The sequence below is a fragment of the Gracilinanus agilis genome, chromosome 4, assembly GCF_016433145.1.
Source record: "Gracilinanus agilis isolate LMUSP501 chromosome 4, AgileGrace, whole genome shotgun sequence".
NCBI classification, from domain to species: Eukaryota; Metazoa; Chordata; class Mammalia; order Didelphimorphia; family Didelphidae; genus Gracilinanus; species Gracilinanus agilis.
The window spans coordinates 500,149,060-500,165,203 of record NC_058133.1 but is presented as its reverse complement, the minus strand read 5'-3'; the positions used below and the strand labels follow the sequence as shown (position 1 = coordinate 500,165,203).

General features: G+C 49.1%; 1 protein-coding gene across 1 annotated transcript in view; it reads left to right on the top strand.

Annotated features, from left to right (window-relative positions):
- Positions 1–16,144, top strand: part of LOC123246831 (general transcription factor II-I repeat domain-containing protein 1-like) — an 82,501-nt gene that overhangs the window by 26,584 nt on the left and 39,773 nt on the right. Inside the window, exons 2-3 of the mRNA XM_044675619.1 lie at positions 1,491–1,674; positions 2,193–2,221. Of these exons, the coding sequence (XP_044531554.1) occupies positions 1,491–1,674; positions 2,193–2,221 (213 nt within the window). The remainder of the gene's footprint in view (positions 1–1,490; positions 1,675–2,192; positions 2,222–16,144) is intronic.

Below are 16,144 nucleotides of genomic sequence, written 5' to 3'. Positions count from 1 at the left end.
AAAGAAGAGGAAGGAAGGCAGGGAAGAGAGGGAAGGAAGGAGGGAGAAAGGGAAGGAAGGAAAGAAGGAAAGAGGGAAGGAAGGTGAGAGAGAGGGAAGAAAGGAAAGAATGAGGGAAGGGAGAGAAGGTAGGAGAGAGAAAAAGAAGGAAGGAAAGAGGAAAGAAAAGAAAGAATGAGGGAAGGGAGGGGAAGGTAGGAGAGAAAGAAAGAAGGAAGGAAAGAGGAAAGGTGGGAGGGAAAGAAGAAAGAAAGGAAGGAAAGAAAAGAAAGGAAGGCAGGGATGAGGGAGGGAGAGAAGGAAGGAAAGAGGGAGGGAGGGAAGGTAGGAGAGAGGGAAAGAAAGAAGGAAAGAGGAAAGGAAGGAAGGTGGGAGAGAGGGAAGGAAGGAAAGAAAGAAAAGGGAGGGAGGGAGGATGCGAAACAATACCCATTTCCTTTTGTCTCCTGTCTTTGCTACATCCTTACTGCATAAGAAGACTTTTGCCTTCTCTGGCCCTCAGGTTCCTCCTCTGGTCCAAGGTCACAGGCTTCTAGAATTAGAACTGCAGGCCTCTTCCAACTCTAAATCCTACAACTTAATTGCAAGTTTAGGCAAAGCACTTAACTCCTCTGAGATGCTGTCACAATGTGAAGATATCTTATCTGGAAAAAATAATAACAATACTTATGCCCTTGGCGCAGTGCCTGGCACATAGTAGGAGCTCTATAAGTGCTCATTGCCTTCCCTAAAAGACACCACGGCATAGTGGCCAGAGGGCTGACCTCCGAGTCAGCAGGAGATTGTGAGCTCCTTGAGAGCAAGGCCTGTCTTTTGCCCCTTTTATCTCCCCAGCACGTAGCACAATGCCTGGCACATAGTAGGTGCTTCATAAATGTTTTTCGATTTGCTGAGCAATTTAAGTCTCCTCTGTGACTGGCTCTGGGTAAGTCACCTCTCCTGGCAGCATCCCTGGTGACTCCTTGTTCCTTTCCGCAGAGGTCAGTTTACCAGGCTGTGCCACTTGGCCTAGAGAATAAGCTGACCACAGTGATTCTGGGTAAAACAGACAAAGAAAACAAATCCCAACCAGTTTCCCCAGATGTTCCTGGAAGAGCAATCTCAGGAGAGAGCCAGGCCTGTCTCCCTCACTCGCTCACTTTAAGGCCACAGGGCTGGAACTGGAGGGTCCTCTGGAGCCATCTAGCCCAACCCACTCATTTTACAGAGGAAGAAACTGAGGCCCAGTAGGGATCAGAGGCTCCTGGGGCTGAGGCAGGAAGGGACCGTGTAGCCCAGCCCCTTTGTGGCTGTCTGTCCAAAGATGCCCACGAGGATCCAGACACACAGGGGCTCTTTAGCTCCGGCCTCCCAGGTTGTGGCCAAGTCCAGCTGAGATCATATCCGTAAAGCACTCAGCACAGTGCCTGGCACCTAGTAGGCGCCTTAGCCTCATGCCCTCTGCCTTCCTTTCTTTGACGGTGAAGGATGTTCTCCCCTTTGTGTTCCAGGGGAAGCCCTGGGCATCAAGTACCCTGTCCAAGTCCCCTACAAACGGATCAAGAGCAACCCCGGCTCTGTGATTATTGAGGGGCTGCCCCCCGGGATCCCCTTCCGGAAACCCTGCACCTTCGGCTCCCAGAACTTGGAGAGGATCCTCGCAGTGGCCGACAAGATCAAATTCACGGTTACCAGGTGCCTCGTCATGAAGGGAGGCGGTGGGGCACGGGTGAGCCGGGCTGGGGGTGGGGGGCAGAGAGAGGCCACCGAGGGGAGACATGCTGGGAATGGGCTCCGCTTCTCCTTGGAACAGCCAGGCCCAGCCCCGGTCAGAGAAGGTGACGAGCCCGCCCTCCCCCTCCGGCACTCGTCCGTCCCGCTGGGCAGCCCCAATTCAAGGGCAGTTCCCGATTTATCAGGGAAAGAAATGGGAAAGGCAGCACCTCGTGCCTGTCCCCCAGGCCCGTCTCCCTCTCGGGGGTGCGACCTCATCACCGTGCTATAAAGATGAGAGGAAGGGAGGAGGCGGCAGAGGGAGGTGCCTTCTGGGGGCCGCCTCCCCAGGGGCATCCTGTTCCCCTTTTAAATATCTTTCCATTTCTCTCTCCCTTTGGGAAGCCCATCAGGCCCCCCAGCCCACTGCCCTGCCCCCGGACGTCTGCGCCTTGTTTTATCTACACGTTCTAACATCTCGTCTTGGATTTCCTTTTCAGGCCTTTCCAAGGACTCATCCCCAAGCCAGGTAAGCGCGCCGGGCCATCGCTGCCCATTTTTAAGTGCTTCCGACGTTCTAGCTTCCAAGGAGACCAAACTCAAAAGGGCCTCCTGCCTCCCGGGAGATCCCGTTCTAACTCGGGGGGTGATTCGATCCGTACGAGATGCTTTCAGAATCGATGGAAGGGATCTCCGAGGGAAAGGTGGGGGGCCGAGGAGGGGCCCCACAGAGGGTGATGGTTGAGCCCAAAGCTTGGTCATGACTCAGTTTGAGGGTCCTGGCCATGCCTCTGACTCTGTTTTTCCCAAAGAATTGGGCAAATGGGCAACGAGGTGACTCGGTGGCTAGAGAGCCAAGCCTGGAGACGGGAGGTCCTGGGTTCAGACCCTTCCTGGCTTTGTGATCCTGAGCAAGTCATTTAACCCGATTGCCTAGCCCTTACTACCCTTTGGCTTTAGAACCAATGCTTGTTATCAATTCGGAGACAGAAGGTAAGGATTTAAAAAAGTAAAAAAGAATCGATCGAGCCTTCGGGATGGTAGAGGAACCGCCAGCTATGGCAGCGCAGACCTTTGCTCGTTCTGAGGGCCGACGGTCCGGCATATGGGTTTGTTTTGTCTCCTCCTGGCTCGCCCTCTTCAGGCCGTCTCTCCCCGCTCAGGCATCTCCTTTGACTGGGCAGGGAAGGAAGGAAGGGCTCAAGGGAGCTCGGGGGGCCCATTTGTCAGCCCTGGTGAAAGGTGGGGTGGCCCAGGCGGCTGTTCTTGGACCATTTGGGATTCTGCGATGGGGAGGATTCCAGACCGAATCTGGCAGCAGCCACGGTTAGACTGTTTCTTAAAGGGCTGTAGCGTCCTTGCTTCCAGGATGTGGTGTAGCCCGTAGCGGCCCCCAAAGTGTTGCCAGGTGGGGTCTGGTCTGAACGCACGGATAAGGGTCGTTTGCATTATTGCCAGCCTCAGAGGAAATGGAGGGAAGCCGGGAGGCCCCATCCCGGCGGCGCGCATTCCAGATGTTCTCCAGATGTGATGTGTCAGCCTCCTTTGGTGGCTTGTGGTGATCTTCCCAGAATGCCTTTTAATAACCTGATAACACCTTTCCCTCCTCTAAAAAGAACATCCAACATGTCACACTAAGTTGACCCAAATGGTCCACCTAGTGGTGGGTTCTCTCTCTGAGAGGAAAAAAAGGGATGGTTTAGGGGAAGCCAAGATGGTGGCCATCAGGAGGCAATTAGGTGGCACCAGTCCTCGAGGCAGAAAGACCCGGGTCCAAATATGGCCTCAGTACCTTCCTAGCCATGTGACCCCCAAGCCAAGCACTTGGCCCCTCGCCCTTTTGTCTCATAGCTCTTGCTAAGACACGAAGTAAGGGTTAAAAAAAATAAAAAAAAGATGGCGGCCATCCAAGCCTTGGGCCTCTTCCTCCCTTCTCGGCAGTGTTTATGCTCTTCCTTCGCTTAGTCCATCCTGTCCCCACAGCAAGGGTAGATAGAAGGGATCACAGGCTCAATGATGGAGGCCCACTAGTCCACCCACCCGCCTTCTTTATAGAAAACCAGGGCTGGGAAGTCAAGCGACTTGCCCAGCATCCCCGTGCTCCTAAGGCAGAGGTAGGATGTGAGCTCAGGTGCCGCCGGCCCTCAGGCCAGAACTCATAAAGCCGGGTGCCGTGGAGAGACGGCTAGAGTTAGACCCAAAGGATGGTTCGGGGTTCCAACGCTGCCTCTGCTTCTTATTCCTTGCTGTGGCCATAGGCAAGTGACTTCACTTCCCGGGGCCTCTTGTCTCCTCATCTAGAAAATCAAAATGTGGGACTGGCTGACTTCTGAGGTCTCTCCGGCTCTCCTCTTACACACACATAAGCTGTCCTCAAATAAGTGTGCTTTGGGAACAAACACGTAAAGAGAAATACTATTCGTCCATTGAAGACGCCGAGCTTGGGCAACAGGGGAGGAAGAGGCGTGGCGGGGCCGTGGGAGCCAGCCTTGGGTGGCCGAAGAAGAGGGAACACACGATTCTGGCCAGAGATGTGGAAAGATTTGTGTGTGTGACAGTACGTGGCTGTGACTGTGTGTGTATGTGCAAAGGCGTGTACGTGTGTGTGAAAAGTAACCAGATTCCAAATCCATGAAGTCTGGATTAGGGAAGTCTTAGTGTCTTGACAGCAAGGAGCGTGGAGTGTGTCTGGGCTTGTTCTGGCTCCTCGCTGGCCCCATCAGGAAGAAGCTGGGCTGTGCCCCGTCTCTGAGGGCCTTAACTGTCTTGGAGAAGGAAATGGCCAACCACTCCAGTATTGTTCCCAAGAAAACCCTTAAACCCTGCTCGCCTCAGTTTCCTCAGCTGTCAATGAGCTGAGAAGGAAATGGCTCCAATATCTCTGCCAAGAAAACCCCAAATGGGGTCATGAAGAGTCAGACATGATTGATATGACTGAACAACAGACAGAGGGGACAGACAGCCTCCCTCCCCTCGGGGAGATCCCAAGCTCACTCAGTTAACAAGACTTGCGTAGATGAACAGATTGGGGACCAGCCCAAGGAGGGCCTGAGTTTTGTGGTCCAGGCTGTCACGACTATCGGGAAGAAGATGTGAAGCCTTCATGAGCTTCCATTAACTGCTCTAGGTCTCAGTTTCCCCATCTGTAAAGAGGATGGCCTAGAACTGAAAGAGGAATCTAGAACCAAAAGGGGCCTTAGAGGTTATCTAGTTCAACCCTCTCATTTCATAGATGAGAAACCCGAGGCCCTAGAAGTTAAATGACTTGCCCAAGGTCATGCAAGAATAGAGCTAAGATTCGAACCCAAGGCCTCTGATTCCAAAGTCATTGGTCTTTTCTTCCCTTCCCCTGTGCCCTGAGCTGTCAGGACCTTGAGAAGAGTTAGACGTAGCCTCGGAGCTGGAAGAGGTCCTCTAAGACGCCGTCTAGTCCAACAGACTCATTTTACAGATGAGGACACTGAGGCCAACGACACTTTACAGCAGGGCTCCCTCCAGCCACTTTGCTAATGACCACAACAAGAGGAAGCAAATGACCCAAGGGATCATAAGCACAAGGCTAAGGCCATTTAACACCGGGGAGTTTTCCCTCATATCTTTCCTTTCCACCCATTTCTTCTCTCTTTTGTTGTTGCTGCTGTGATTCAGTCATGTCTGATTCTCCATTTGGGGTTTTCTTGGCAAAGATACCGGAGTGGTTTGCCATTTCCTTCTCCAGCTCATTTTATGGGTGTAGAAACCAAGACAAATAGGGTAAAGTGACTTGTCCAGGGTCACCCAGCTAGTAAGTGTCTGAAACTGGATTTGAACTCAGGAAGATGCATCTTCCGGACTCCAGACTGGACATTCTGTCCTCTGCAGCACCCCCTAGAAATAGCCGCCCTGGCTCCCTTCCTACATACTCTCTGTACCCCCGGGGACGAAGGCTATTAGTAACTCTCTCCCCATCCTCCTCCTTTCCTCCATCCAAAGCCCACGTCTCTTGGCAGCTCTGCCCTCCCCAGAGGCTATGGCGTCCTCGTAGCAAAGTCACCTCCTCTGAACTCCCAAACAGTACAGGGATGGCCTAGGCAGCCTCCCTCGCAAGGACTCATCCAGCCTTTATTTGAACACCTCCAGCCACGGAGAGCTCACTCACTTCTTTTCAAAGAAACCTGTTCCTCTTCTGGATGGCTCCATCGGCCAAAAACTCTTCCTTCCTGTGGGCCGAAATCTGGCGGCACCGTCCAGCCTCCTCCTCCTCCTCTCTGCAGCTGCAGGAGGCTGCCTGCTCCGTGTCATCATCCAACCATCATTCACTGAGCAGCTGCTGGGTGCCAAGTGTGTGCCGAGCTCCGAAGAGCTCATGACAAGGGAAGAGGCTTCCCTTACGGGGCTAGACGTGGTCAGAGGCCCTCCGAGAACCTCCAAGTCAGATGGGGGACAAAACAAGCGCCTGGAAATGTGCTTGATGCTGCCCACTCCGTCCCCTTCCTAACACTCCATTGGAGGGCCAGAGAGTGTGCTCACCTCCTAATCTGGAGGGTGAGATTATTCCCATTTTACAGATGCAGAATCTGACCTAAAATAAGTTATTATAATAAATAGCAAAATAATAATAATAAAATAAAATAAATTGGAAATAGACAAGACATGTAAATAGAAACAATTCAACCATCAAAGAATCTGGAATTATTTCATCAGGAGAAGAGAAGACCTTGGGGTGATGGTGGGGGGTGATAGCTGTCTTCCAAGAATCTGAAGGGCTGGGGGCAGCTGGGCAGCTCAGTGGATTGAGAGTCAGGCCTGGAGATGAGAGATCCTGGGTTCAGATGTGGCCTCAGATACTTCCTAGCTGGGTGACCCTGGGCAAGTCAGTTAACCCTACTTGCTTCAGTTTCCTCATCTTGTCAAATGAGCTGGAGAAGGAAACGGCAAACCATTCCAGTATCTTTGCCAAGAAAACCCCAAAGGGGATCAGCCATGATTGAAAAATAACCAGGCAGCAAATTTATGTGTCTGAACTCACGTATCAAACTAAGATATTTCCTAAACTGGGAAGGCTTCGTGTGGGCCAGAGTAGTCAGAGGAAGTTTCCTGGAAGTGTAAAGGCTTGAGTAGGATTTTAAAGGGAATTTTATGGAAAAGGTACGCAGTCCATTAATGACAAACTCAAATAGGGGCCACTAAAGCACATCTAAGGATCCCTGCAAACTAAATATCTTATCTATATTTGATTATATTTTTATTTCATTAAATATTTCCCCATTACATTTTAAAAATATTTTATTTTCCCAATTACACATAATAACAAATTTCCACATAAGTTTTCTGCAGTTCTAGGATCCAAATTGTCTCCCTCCCTTCTCTTCCCCCTCCTAGGGAAGGTGAGAACTTTGATCTGGGTTATGCATGTATTATCATGCAAAAAATATTTCCATACCCCATTACATTTTTAAAAAACACCTTTCCTTCTGTCTTAGCATCAATACTGTTTATTGGTTCTAAGGCAGAAGAGCAGTCAGGGGTAGACAATGGAGGTTAAGTGACTTGCCCAGGGTCACACAGCCAGGAAGTATCTGAGACCAGTTTTGAACCCAGGACCTTCTATGCCTGGCTCTGAATCCACTGAGCCATCTAACTGCCCCTCCCAATTAAATTTTACTCTAGTTCCAGAGTCATGCAACGCAAGGGCCACATGTTTGATACCTCCTCTGTAGACAAAGGAAGTAAGATAAGCCAATAGGCTCATCTTTCATCCTTTTATCCAAAGTCTTTTTAGGATTCTGAGCCTGCTGCATTAGACAAGAACACAGTCAGATTCAATACCAGTTGGTTGTCTTGACCCGGCGTGAAGTCATTAATGGCTAAATATCATCTTGGAGCATGGTCTATGGTACAGTATTCCTGGGATCTAGCTTTCGGCTGTTGATTGTGCAAAAAGCCAGTTTTTGGTTTGCTTTTCTTTTTTTTAAGTGTCCTGACAATTAAAGCTGTCCCAAAGTGGAATGTGTTGCCCTGATAGATGAGTTTCTAGTAAGTGGATGGGAATGACCTGCTTACTGGACATTCCTTCTCAAGTGCCAGGTTAGACTAGGTAGTATCCAAAGTCATTTCCAGATCTGTGACTCCCATCGAGAAGGTGATTCAAGATCCCCAATTCGAATTTGAAGGAAGCAGCTTCATAAAGCTTAATGAAGTGCATGTCCCTGTCCCAGCTGTCTTCTCTCCTTAGTTGTTGGGGTATGGAAATATGTTTTGCATGAGTTGCATGAAAATGAGTTGTTAAGGATTCTGGGAATGAGATTCATCAGAGTGAAAAGATATGGGTTGAGCAGGGTGGGTGTTGTTTTTTCCTGAGTGATTTGGTCTTAAAATGTATCAAGTAATATTTCGCCATCATTAAGAATAGAAAGTGCTTATAGAATACCTCTCCACCTCAGATACTTACCAGGTAGATAACCTTCAATGAGTCAGTTCCCTTCTGGACCTCAGTTTCCCTTGCTGTAAAATGAAGAGGTTGAACATCTAAAGTTCTTGGAGGTCCTGGTAGTCAATAGAATCAAATCCACACTCAGCCCCCTGGCTTTTAGCCTTCTTCTCTAGGTCATGGTAAAAGGATAGATGATGTACTGATAATACAAAGCTGGGAGGATTAGCCCAAAAAGATACTGACAGTCTGGAGCACTGGGCTGGCTGGAAGATAAATGGATCAATGGAGAGTCCTACTCTTGGGCTCAAAAAATCAATGCCGCCGGGACAAGATGGAGGAGCCGTGGTTAGCGAAAGGTTCGTCTGAACTGAAAATGTCATCGGTTTTATTGGGCTGGAAGTTAAATAGGAGCCAAGAGGGCGATTCAGCAGCCCAAAAAGCTTAGGAGCTCTCGAGCTTCATGAAGAGGAACGTGGCCTCCGGGAATAAGGAGGGGTTAGAGAGTCCCTCCGGAATTGGGTCCCCTTGTCAGGCGACCCCTGAGATACTGGGTTCAGCGGCGGGTGCTGTGTTTTAGGGAAAGCCCCGACAAACTGGAGAGTGTGCAGAGGAACGCAGTAAGGGTGGAAGTGGGCTGCCATGTGACGACTGTCAAGAAAATGGAAATGTTTAGAAGAAAAGGCTTATGACTGTCTTCCAGTACTTAAAGGGTTAATAAGGGAGAAACAGCTGAGATTTGTTCTATTCATCCATGAGGGCAGAGCTAGGAACAGTGGATAGAAACTGCAAAAAGGCAAATTTAGGCTCAACTTCCAGAAAACTTTGTCCTAAAAGTTTGAGCCATCTAAAAGTAGAACGAGTGGCCTTCTCCATCCCTGGAGTACCTCAAGCAAAGGCAGGAAGACCCCTTGTTAAGGCTGCTCTGGAGGGGAGCCCTGTTCCCCTTGGGTTCCCTAGAAGCCCCTGGGGTTCTCTCCAACCCTCCTCAGTTCGGTGGATCTGGGCACAGGGGGTGCTTCGATTTTCTTTGCTCTGTTTCGGAGCTCCCTACCCAGGGGCTGCGTTCAGCCCTCGGGGCACCAGATGGGCAGGAAGAAACCCTCTGTTGGCTGGTCACACGAGCCCTGGTAGATGGACGTCCACGATGGGCAGCGGCCAGAGGGAACGAGCCAGGAAGGTCCCAGGGATGGGCCGCCACCGAGCTGCGTGACCTTGGCAGCCCCTTCCCCCCCCCCCCCCGGGGACCCTGGCCCCCCCAGTGGGTTCAATGTAGGGGTGGGACCAGGGGTCTCGGGGGTCTCTGTCCACTCTGGCATGTTCTGATGCTCCGCAAAAGAAAAAGATAAAACAAAAGGCTCTCCCCAAGCTTCGGGTCTAGTGAGCCCCAGGCCCATCTGTCCGGCTCCCAGGCCTTCTGCTCTGCGGCCCAATGTACAAAGCAGGATCGGCCGTGCTCCTCCATTAAAGTGGGGGCCAAACCACCTGCTCCCTCGCTCTGCCTCCTACCTACTAGCAAGACTCAGGGGCGCCTCCATCCCCAGGCACGTGGGAGCGGCTGGCCAGGACGGCGAAGGCCTTTGGACTGGACAGCACCAACTTTTCTGCCCTTGCCAAGCCCAGCAAGTAAGGGAGGGAGCAGAGCCTGGAGGGAGAGGGCACAGAGGAGGCCAGCGTGCTGGGTTCAAATCCAGCCTCCGGCTCTTCCTTGCTGCGGGAGCCTGGGCAAGTCCTTTGACCTGTTTGCCTCGGTTTCCTCATCTGTAAAATGGGGATCATCACAGCACCTACTTCTCAGCATTGTTGTAAAGATCAGAGAGAATGTTAGTAAAGTGCCTCCTAGGACGCGGACGCTCCCTAAGCACGTCTTCCCTCCCTTCTCCCTTCCCCACTGGCCTAGGAGTCAGGTAGGCAGCCTGCCGGGTGACTGTTGGCAGCCTCTCTGCGCCTGGGATAACCAGGTCCTCCCTGCCTCCCGCGGCTGGTGTGGAGCTCAGGAGATCTCCTGGGCGAGAGGGTCCGCCCGTCCCCCTTAAATATCACAGCCACGGGCAACCTTCTCTATTACGGAACAATTTATCCTCCTACTTTATTTCTCACCCTAAGTTTGACCTGTTATCATGTTTATTGTTAAAGGCACTGAAGTTGGGGGCAGCTGAGTGGCTCTGGGGATGGAGAGCCAGACTCAGAGCAGGGGAGGTACTGGGTTCCAATCTGGCCTCACTTCCTAGCTGGGTGATCCTGGGCAAGTCACTTCACCCCAAATTGCCTAGACCTGATCGCTCTTCTGCCTTGGAGCCAATATTTAGGATTGGCCCTCAGATGGAAGGTACAGGTTTAAAAAAAAAGATAGGGTGGGTCCCCCCTCCTTGGAGAATCTGGGGAACCACTTCTAGTGGCGAATTAGACCAGATGGTCCCCAGGGCCCCTCCACCTCTCCAGTTCTAGGGTTCTGGCCCGCAGTGGAAGGTTGGACTCATGGGACTCTTGGCAAGTGGCTTTCTTGCTCCAAGCCTCAGTTTCCCCTCCAGTAAAATCACAGTCAGTCAGAATCAAATCCCCAGCTGTGTTCAGAGTCATCTGTGAGAGTCCATAGTTTGGATCCAAGAGAGCGGGTCAGTTATTTAGGGTCGGCGTCGGGGAGGCGGGGTAGGAGCTGGCCTTGGAATCAGAGAGAAAAGCGGGGCCACAGTGCGGCCCCCTAGAACCGCCTCCCTGCAGTGGGGGATGGGCCCGCCTCCCCGTCTCCCCCGTCCTCGTCCTCCCAACTCAGTCATGTTCTTGAGAGCTCGAAATAAGTGTCCTTCCTCAGATCTAAAGATATCCGGCTCCAGCGCCGGCCGCGGCTCCCCCGTCATTCTCTCCCCTTCTCTGGGTTCATTAGGCTCCTGGCCACGATCTCCTTCTACCTTAGCCCACGAGGGTGCAGCAGGCTGAGCCCCAGAGGCCCTCCCAGGCTCTCCCCCTCCCCTGGGCCTCTGGAGAGCTTCCCACCATGAAAGGGGGCCATAGAGAGGGGCAGGAACAGGTTCCATAATCCCAGATTCTTCAGGCTAGAAGGGCCCTCAGAGGGGTTCCACCTGGCCCCAGACAGGAATCCCCCCCTATTTAGCACAGACCCCAAAAGTGGTCCCATAGGCCTTCTCTGAAGACCTTCCGGGGAGGAGCTCCCCCCTTCCCTAGGGAATGGGACCCCCAACTCACAGGTTGGCCCCCCCAGGACAGCTGGCAAAGTCAGGGAACCCCTAAAGCCACCCCCATGTGCTGGCCTCTAATAAACAACCAGAGACCCCATTTCAAATGGGTCCTTGGACCCGTCCTTGTGCCGCGGCTGCCCCCAGGTTATCGGTACCTTGACGGAGTGGCCGTGGTGGGTCCAGCCCTGTTTCGAGCGCCGCTGTGTGGGGGGAGATCCAGAATCAGAAGAGAAGGCCTCAGAGAGCTTCTAGTCTAGCTGGGGGACAGAGAACAGCTACCCGACCCAGAGGCAGGAAGACTCATCTTCCCACCTTCCAATCTGACCTGAGACCCTGAGACCCTGGGCAAGTCACTTCCCCCATCAGCCTCAGTTTCCTCATCTGTCAAATGGGCAGGAGAAGCACATGGCCCACCATGCCAGTATCTCGGCTGAGAAAGCCCCAAAGGGGGTCCCCGAGAATCAGACACGACTGAAACGATCTGGATGGGAGGAAGAAGAGGGCAAAGACACCAAAGGAGTCTTGGCGATTTCCTGGCGGGCCTGTGCAGGAAGCAGAGCCGGGGGGTGGGGGAGACCTCCCATTTTGTGGGCTCTGCCTGGGCCCCTCAGAAGGAGGCCGGGGGAATCTGAGAACCCTCAGGAGAGAAGGGGGGGTCATCCGAGTCACCTCCGTCCCTCCACGCAGGCCCCCACGAATCCCTCCTTGGAATCAGGACGCGCTTCTTAGCCCAGCTCTCCCTCACCGCCTCACTGGCCCGCCTCAGATCCCAGCTGGGCGTCCGCGGGAAAGACGCTTCCCTGACTCCGGGCCTCAGTTTCCCCCTCTGTAAAAAGGAGGCCATCCAGCTAGACAGCCTCTCACGGATGGAGGATCCAATCGTTCCAGCAACCACTTTGCCTCTCCTACATTCTGGCCAAGTCACTCCCCGAACCCTGTTTACTCACCCATAAAATGGGGACGTCCCAATTTATGCCGCCTCTCTCATGGGGTGAACCTTTAATGGCTGGGAAACGGGAGCCTGGAGAGGTCACACGTGAGGGCCGCCGAGGGATGGGATATTTCTGGCCAGTCCAGTCTCAGCCCCGCAGGCAGGCGGACAGGCTGAAGGAGCCTTCTCTACCCCCGCAGACCAGGGGCAGCCGGGGGGCTCCATGAGAGAGAGCCAGACCAGGAGGTCCCGGGTTCCAATCTGGCCTCAGACACTTCCTGGCTGGGTGACCCTGGGCAAGTCACTTCACTTCCATGTGCCTCTCCCTTACCACTTGTCTGCCTTAGAACCAGTACATGGTATTGATTCTAAGACAGACAGGAAGAGTTTAAAAATAAATAAATAAAAATAAAGTACATGGGATTACGAAGGGAACCAATTGTATCAAGATAGTTATCAGTTTTCTTTTTTTCTTTTTTTTTATTCCAGTGTCAGATTTATACATAGGTTTTCCGTGATTACATGATTCATGTTGTCTCCCTCCCCTTTCCTGTAGTTGACAGGCAATTCCACTGGGTTCCACTCAAAAGCTGTTTCCATATTATTCATTTTTGTAACAGAGTCATAAAACCAAAATCCCAAATCACATACCCATATAAATAAGTGATAAATCCTATGTTTTCTTCTGGATTTCTACTCCCACAGTTCTTTCTCTGGAGGCAGAGAGCAGTCTTCGTCCCAAGTCCCTCAGAATTGTCCTGGGTCACTGTATTGCTGTCAGTAGCAAAGTCTATCACCGGCGATCATTCCACAATGTTGCAATTACTGTGTACAATGTTCTCCTGGTTCTGCTTGTTTTACTCTGCATCAGTTGACGTAGATCTTCCCAGCTCCTTCTCAAATCCTCCTGCTCATCCTTCCTTAGAGCTCAATAATAGTATTCCATCACCATCCTATACCACAATTGGTTCAGCCATTCCCCAATCGAGGGACACCCCCACATTTTCCAATTTTTTTTTTGCCACCACCAAAAGTACAGCTATAAATATTTTTATACAAACAGGTCCATCCCCATTTTTTAAAAACTCTTTAGAATACAGACCTAGTAGTGGTATGGCTGTATCAAAGGGCAGGCATTCTTTTAAAGCCTGTTGGGCATATTCCAAATTGCCTTCCAGAATGGTTGGATCGATTTGCAACTCCACCAGCAATGCATCAGTGTCCCTATTTTGCCACATACCCTTTTTCCTTTACTGTCCTATTGGCCAATCTGTTAGGTATGACTTGTTTTCATTTTCATTTCTCTAATTAGGAGGGATTTAGAACATTTTTTCATATGATTATTGATAGTTTTAATGTCTTTCTCTGAAAACTGCCTATTCATATCCCTTCCCCATTTGTCAATTCTGGAAAGGCTTAGTTTCTTATCATTTGTCTTAGTTCTTCATATATTTGAGAAATGACACCTTTGTCAGAAAAATTTGTTATAAAAAGTTTTCCCAGTTTGTTGTTTCCCTTCTGATTTTTATTGCATTGGTTTTATTTGTACAAAAACTTTTTTAATTTAATATAATCACAATTATTTATTTTACATCTTATAATGTTCTCTATCTCTTTTCTTCTCCCTAAATCTGACTGTTCTATTTTCACCTAATTTGCTTATAATATTGTTCTTTATGTTTAAATCATATGCCCATTGGGTATAAGATACTAGTCTAAACCTAACTTCTGCCATCCTAGTTTCCAGTTTTCCCAGCAGTTTTTGTCAAACCGTGAGTTCTTATCCCAAAAGCTGGGATCTTTGGGTTTATCAAACACTAGCTTGCTGAGGTCATTTACCCCAAGTCTGTTCCACTGATCCACCCTTCTGTCTCTTAGACCAGTGATGGGCAAACTATGGCCTGCAGGCCAGAAATGGCCCCCTGAAATGTTCTACCCACCAGGCGACATTATTCCTAATCTGACAAATACAATGAGTAGAATACAATACAATGAAACTTTGAAAGAGTTGCCTTAGAAACAGACTGACAGATGAGCATTTCCTTTCCTTTGGCCCCCTCTTTAAAAAGTTTGCCCATCACTCTCTTAGCCAGTACCATATAGTTTGGATGACCGCTGCTTTATAATACAGTCTAAGATCTGGTACTGCCAGGCCCCCTTCCTTCACATTTTTTTTTAATTTTTTTTTTTTTTATTTTAAACCCTTAACTTCTGTGTATTGGCTCTTAGGTGGAAGAGTTGTAAGGGTGGGCAATGGGGGTCAAGTGACTTGCCCAGGGTCACACAGCTGGGAAGTGTCTGAGGCCAGATTTGAACCCAGGACCTCCTGTCTCTAGGCCTGGCTCTCAATCCACTGAGCTACCCAGCTGCCCCCATTCCTTCACATTTTTTGCATTAATTCCCTTGACATTCTTGATCTTTTGTTCTTCTAGATGAATTTTATTATTTTTTTCTAATTCTATAAAATAGTCTTTTGATAGTTTGATTGGTTTGGTCCTGAATTCGTAAATTAATTGGGTAAATTAGCTTGTCCTATGCATGAGTTCTTATCCCATTTTTATTTAGATCCACTTTTAATTGTGTGACAAGTGTTTTATAGTTGTGATCATATAAATCCTGTGTTTGTCTTGGCAGATAGATTCCTAAATATTTTATATTGTCTAGAGTGATTTTATTTTATTTTATTTTATTTTTTTAAACCCTTTATTCTGTCTTGGCATCAATACTGTGTATTGGCTCCAAGGCAGAAGAGTGGCAAGGGTGGGCAATGGGGGTCAAGTGACTTGTCCAGGGTCGCCCAGCTGGGAAGTGTCTGAGGCCAGATTTGAACCCAGGACCTCCCGTCTCTAGGCCTGGCTCTCAATCCACTGAGCTACCCAGCTGCCCCCTAGAGTGATTTTAAATGGAGTTTTCTTCCTAACTCTTGCTGCTGAGTTTTGTTGGGAATATATAGAAATGCTGATGAGGATTCTCTAAGTAGACCATCACATGATCCTCAGAGTGATAGTTGAGTTTCCTTATTGCCTACTTTAATTCCTTCCATTTTTCTTCTCTAATTTGCTAACGCCAGCATTTCTAGCACAATATTAAATAATAGAGGTGATAATGGGCATCCTTGCTTCACTCCTGATCTTATCGCGAAAGTTTTTAATTTATCCCCATTGCAGATGATATTTGCTGGTAGTTCTAAATAAATGCTCCCTACTACTGTAAGGCAAGGCCCTTTTATTCCTATGCTTTCCAGTGTTTTCAATAGGAATGAGTGTTGTATTTTGTTCTTGTTAAACCAGTTCCTAGACCTCAGGTTAAGAACCTTTGTAAACCTAGAGGGAACCACTGAATTGCTTGAATCTGGAATGACACGGCCAGACCTGTATTCAGTCTTTTTTTATTGATATCTTTTATGACATTCATCTCTAAATATAGCCTTCCTCAACATTGTGTCATCCACTGTTATAAATTTTTTAATTTTTAAATTGTATTTATTTCATTAGCTATTCCCCAAATCATATTTTTTTAAAACCTCTTATCTTCTGTCTTAGAATCCATTCTAAGTATCAGTTCCACAAGGAGAAGAGCTGTTAGGGCAAGGCAGTTGGGGTTAAGTGACTTGCCCAGGGTCACACAGGTAGGAAGTATCTGAGACTGGATTTGAACTCAGGACCTTCCATCTCTAGACCTGGCTCTTGATCCCCTGAGTCACCTACGTTCCCCTCTCCAATTTTATATTTTTAAATTTTATTTTTATTATATTCATATATTTAAATAAATATATTTAATAGATATTTATTTCTATAATTTATATAAATAAATATATTTATTTCCATGGATAATTTCTATAGATATATATTTATTTTCTATGTATAATTTACATAAATAAATATATTTATTTCCATAGATAATTTCTATAGATAA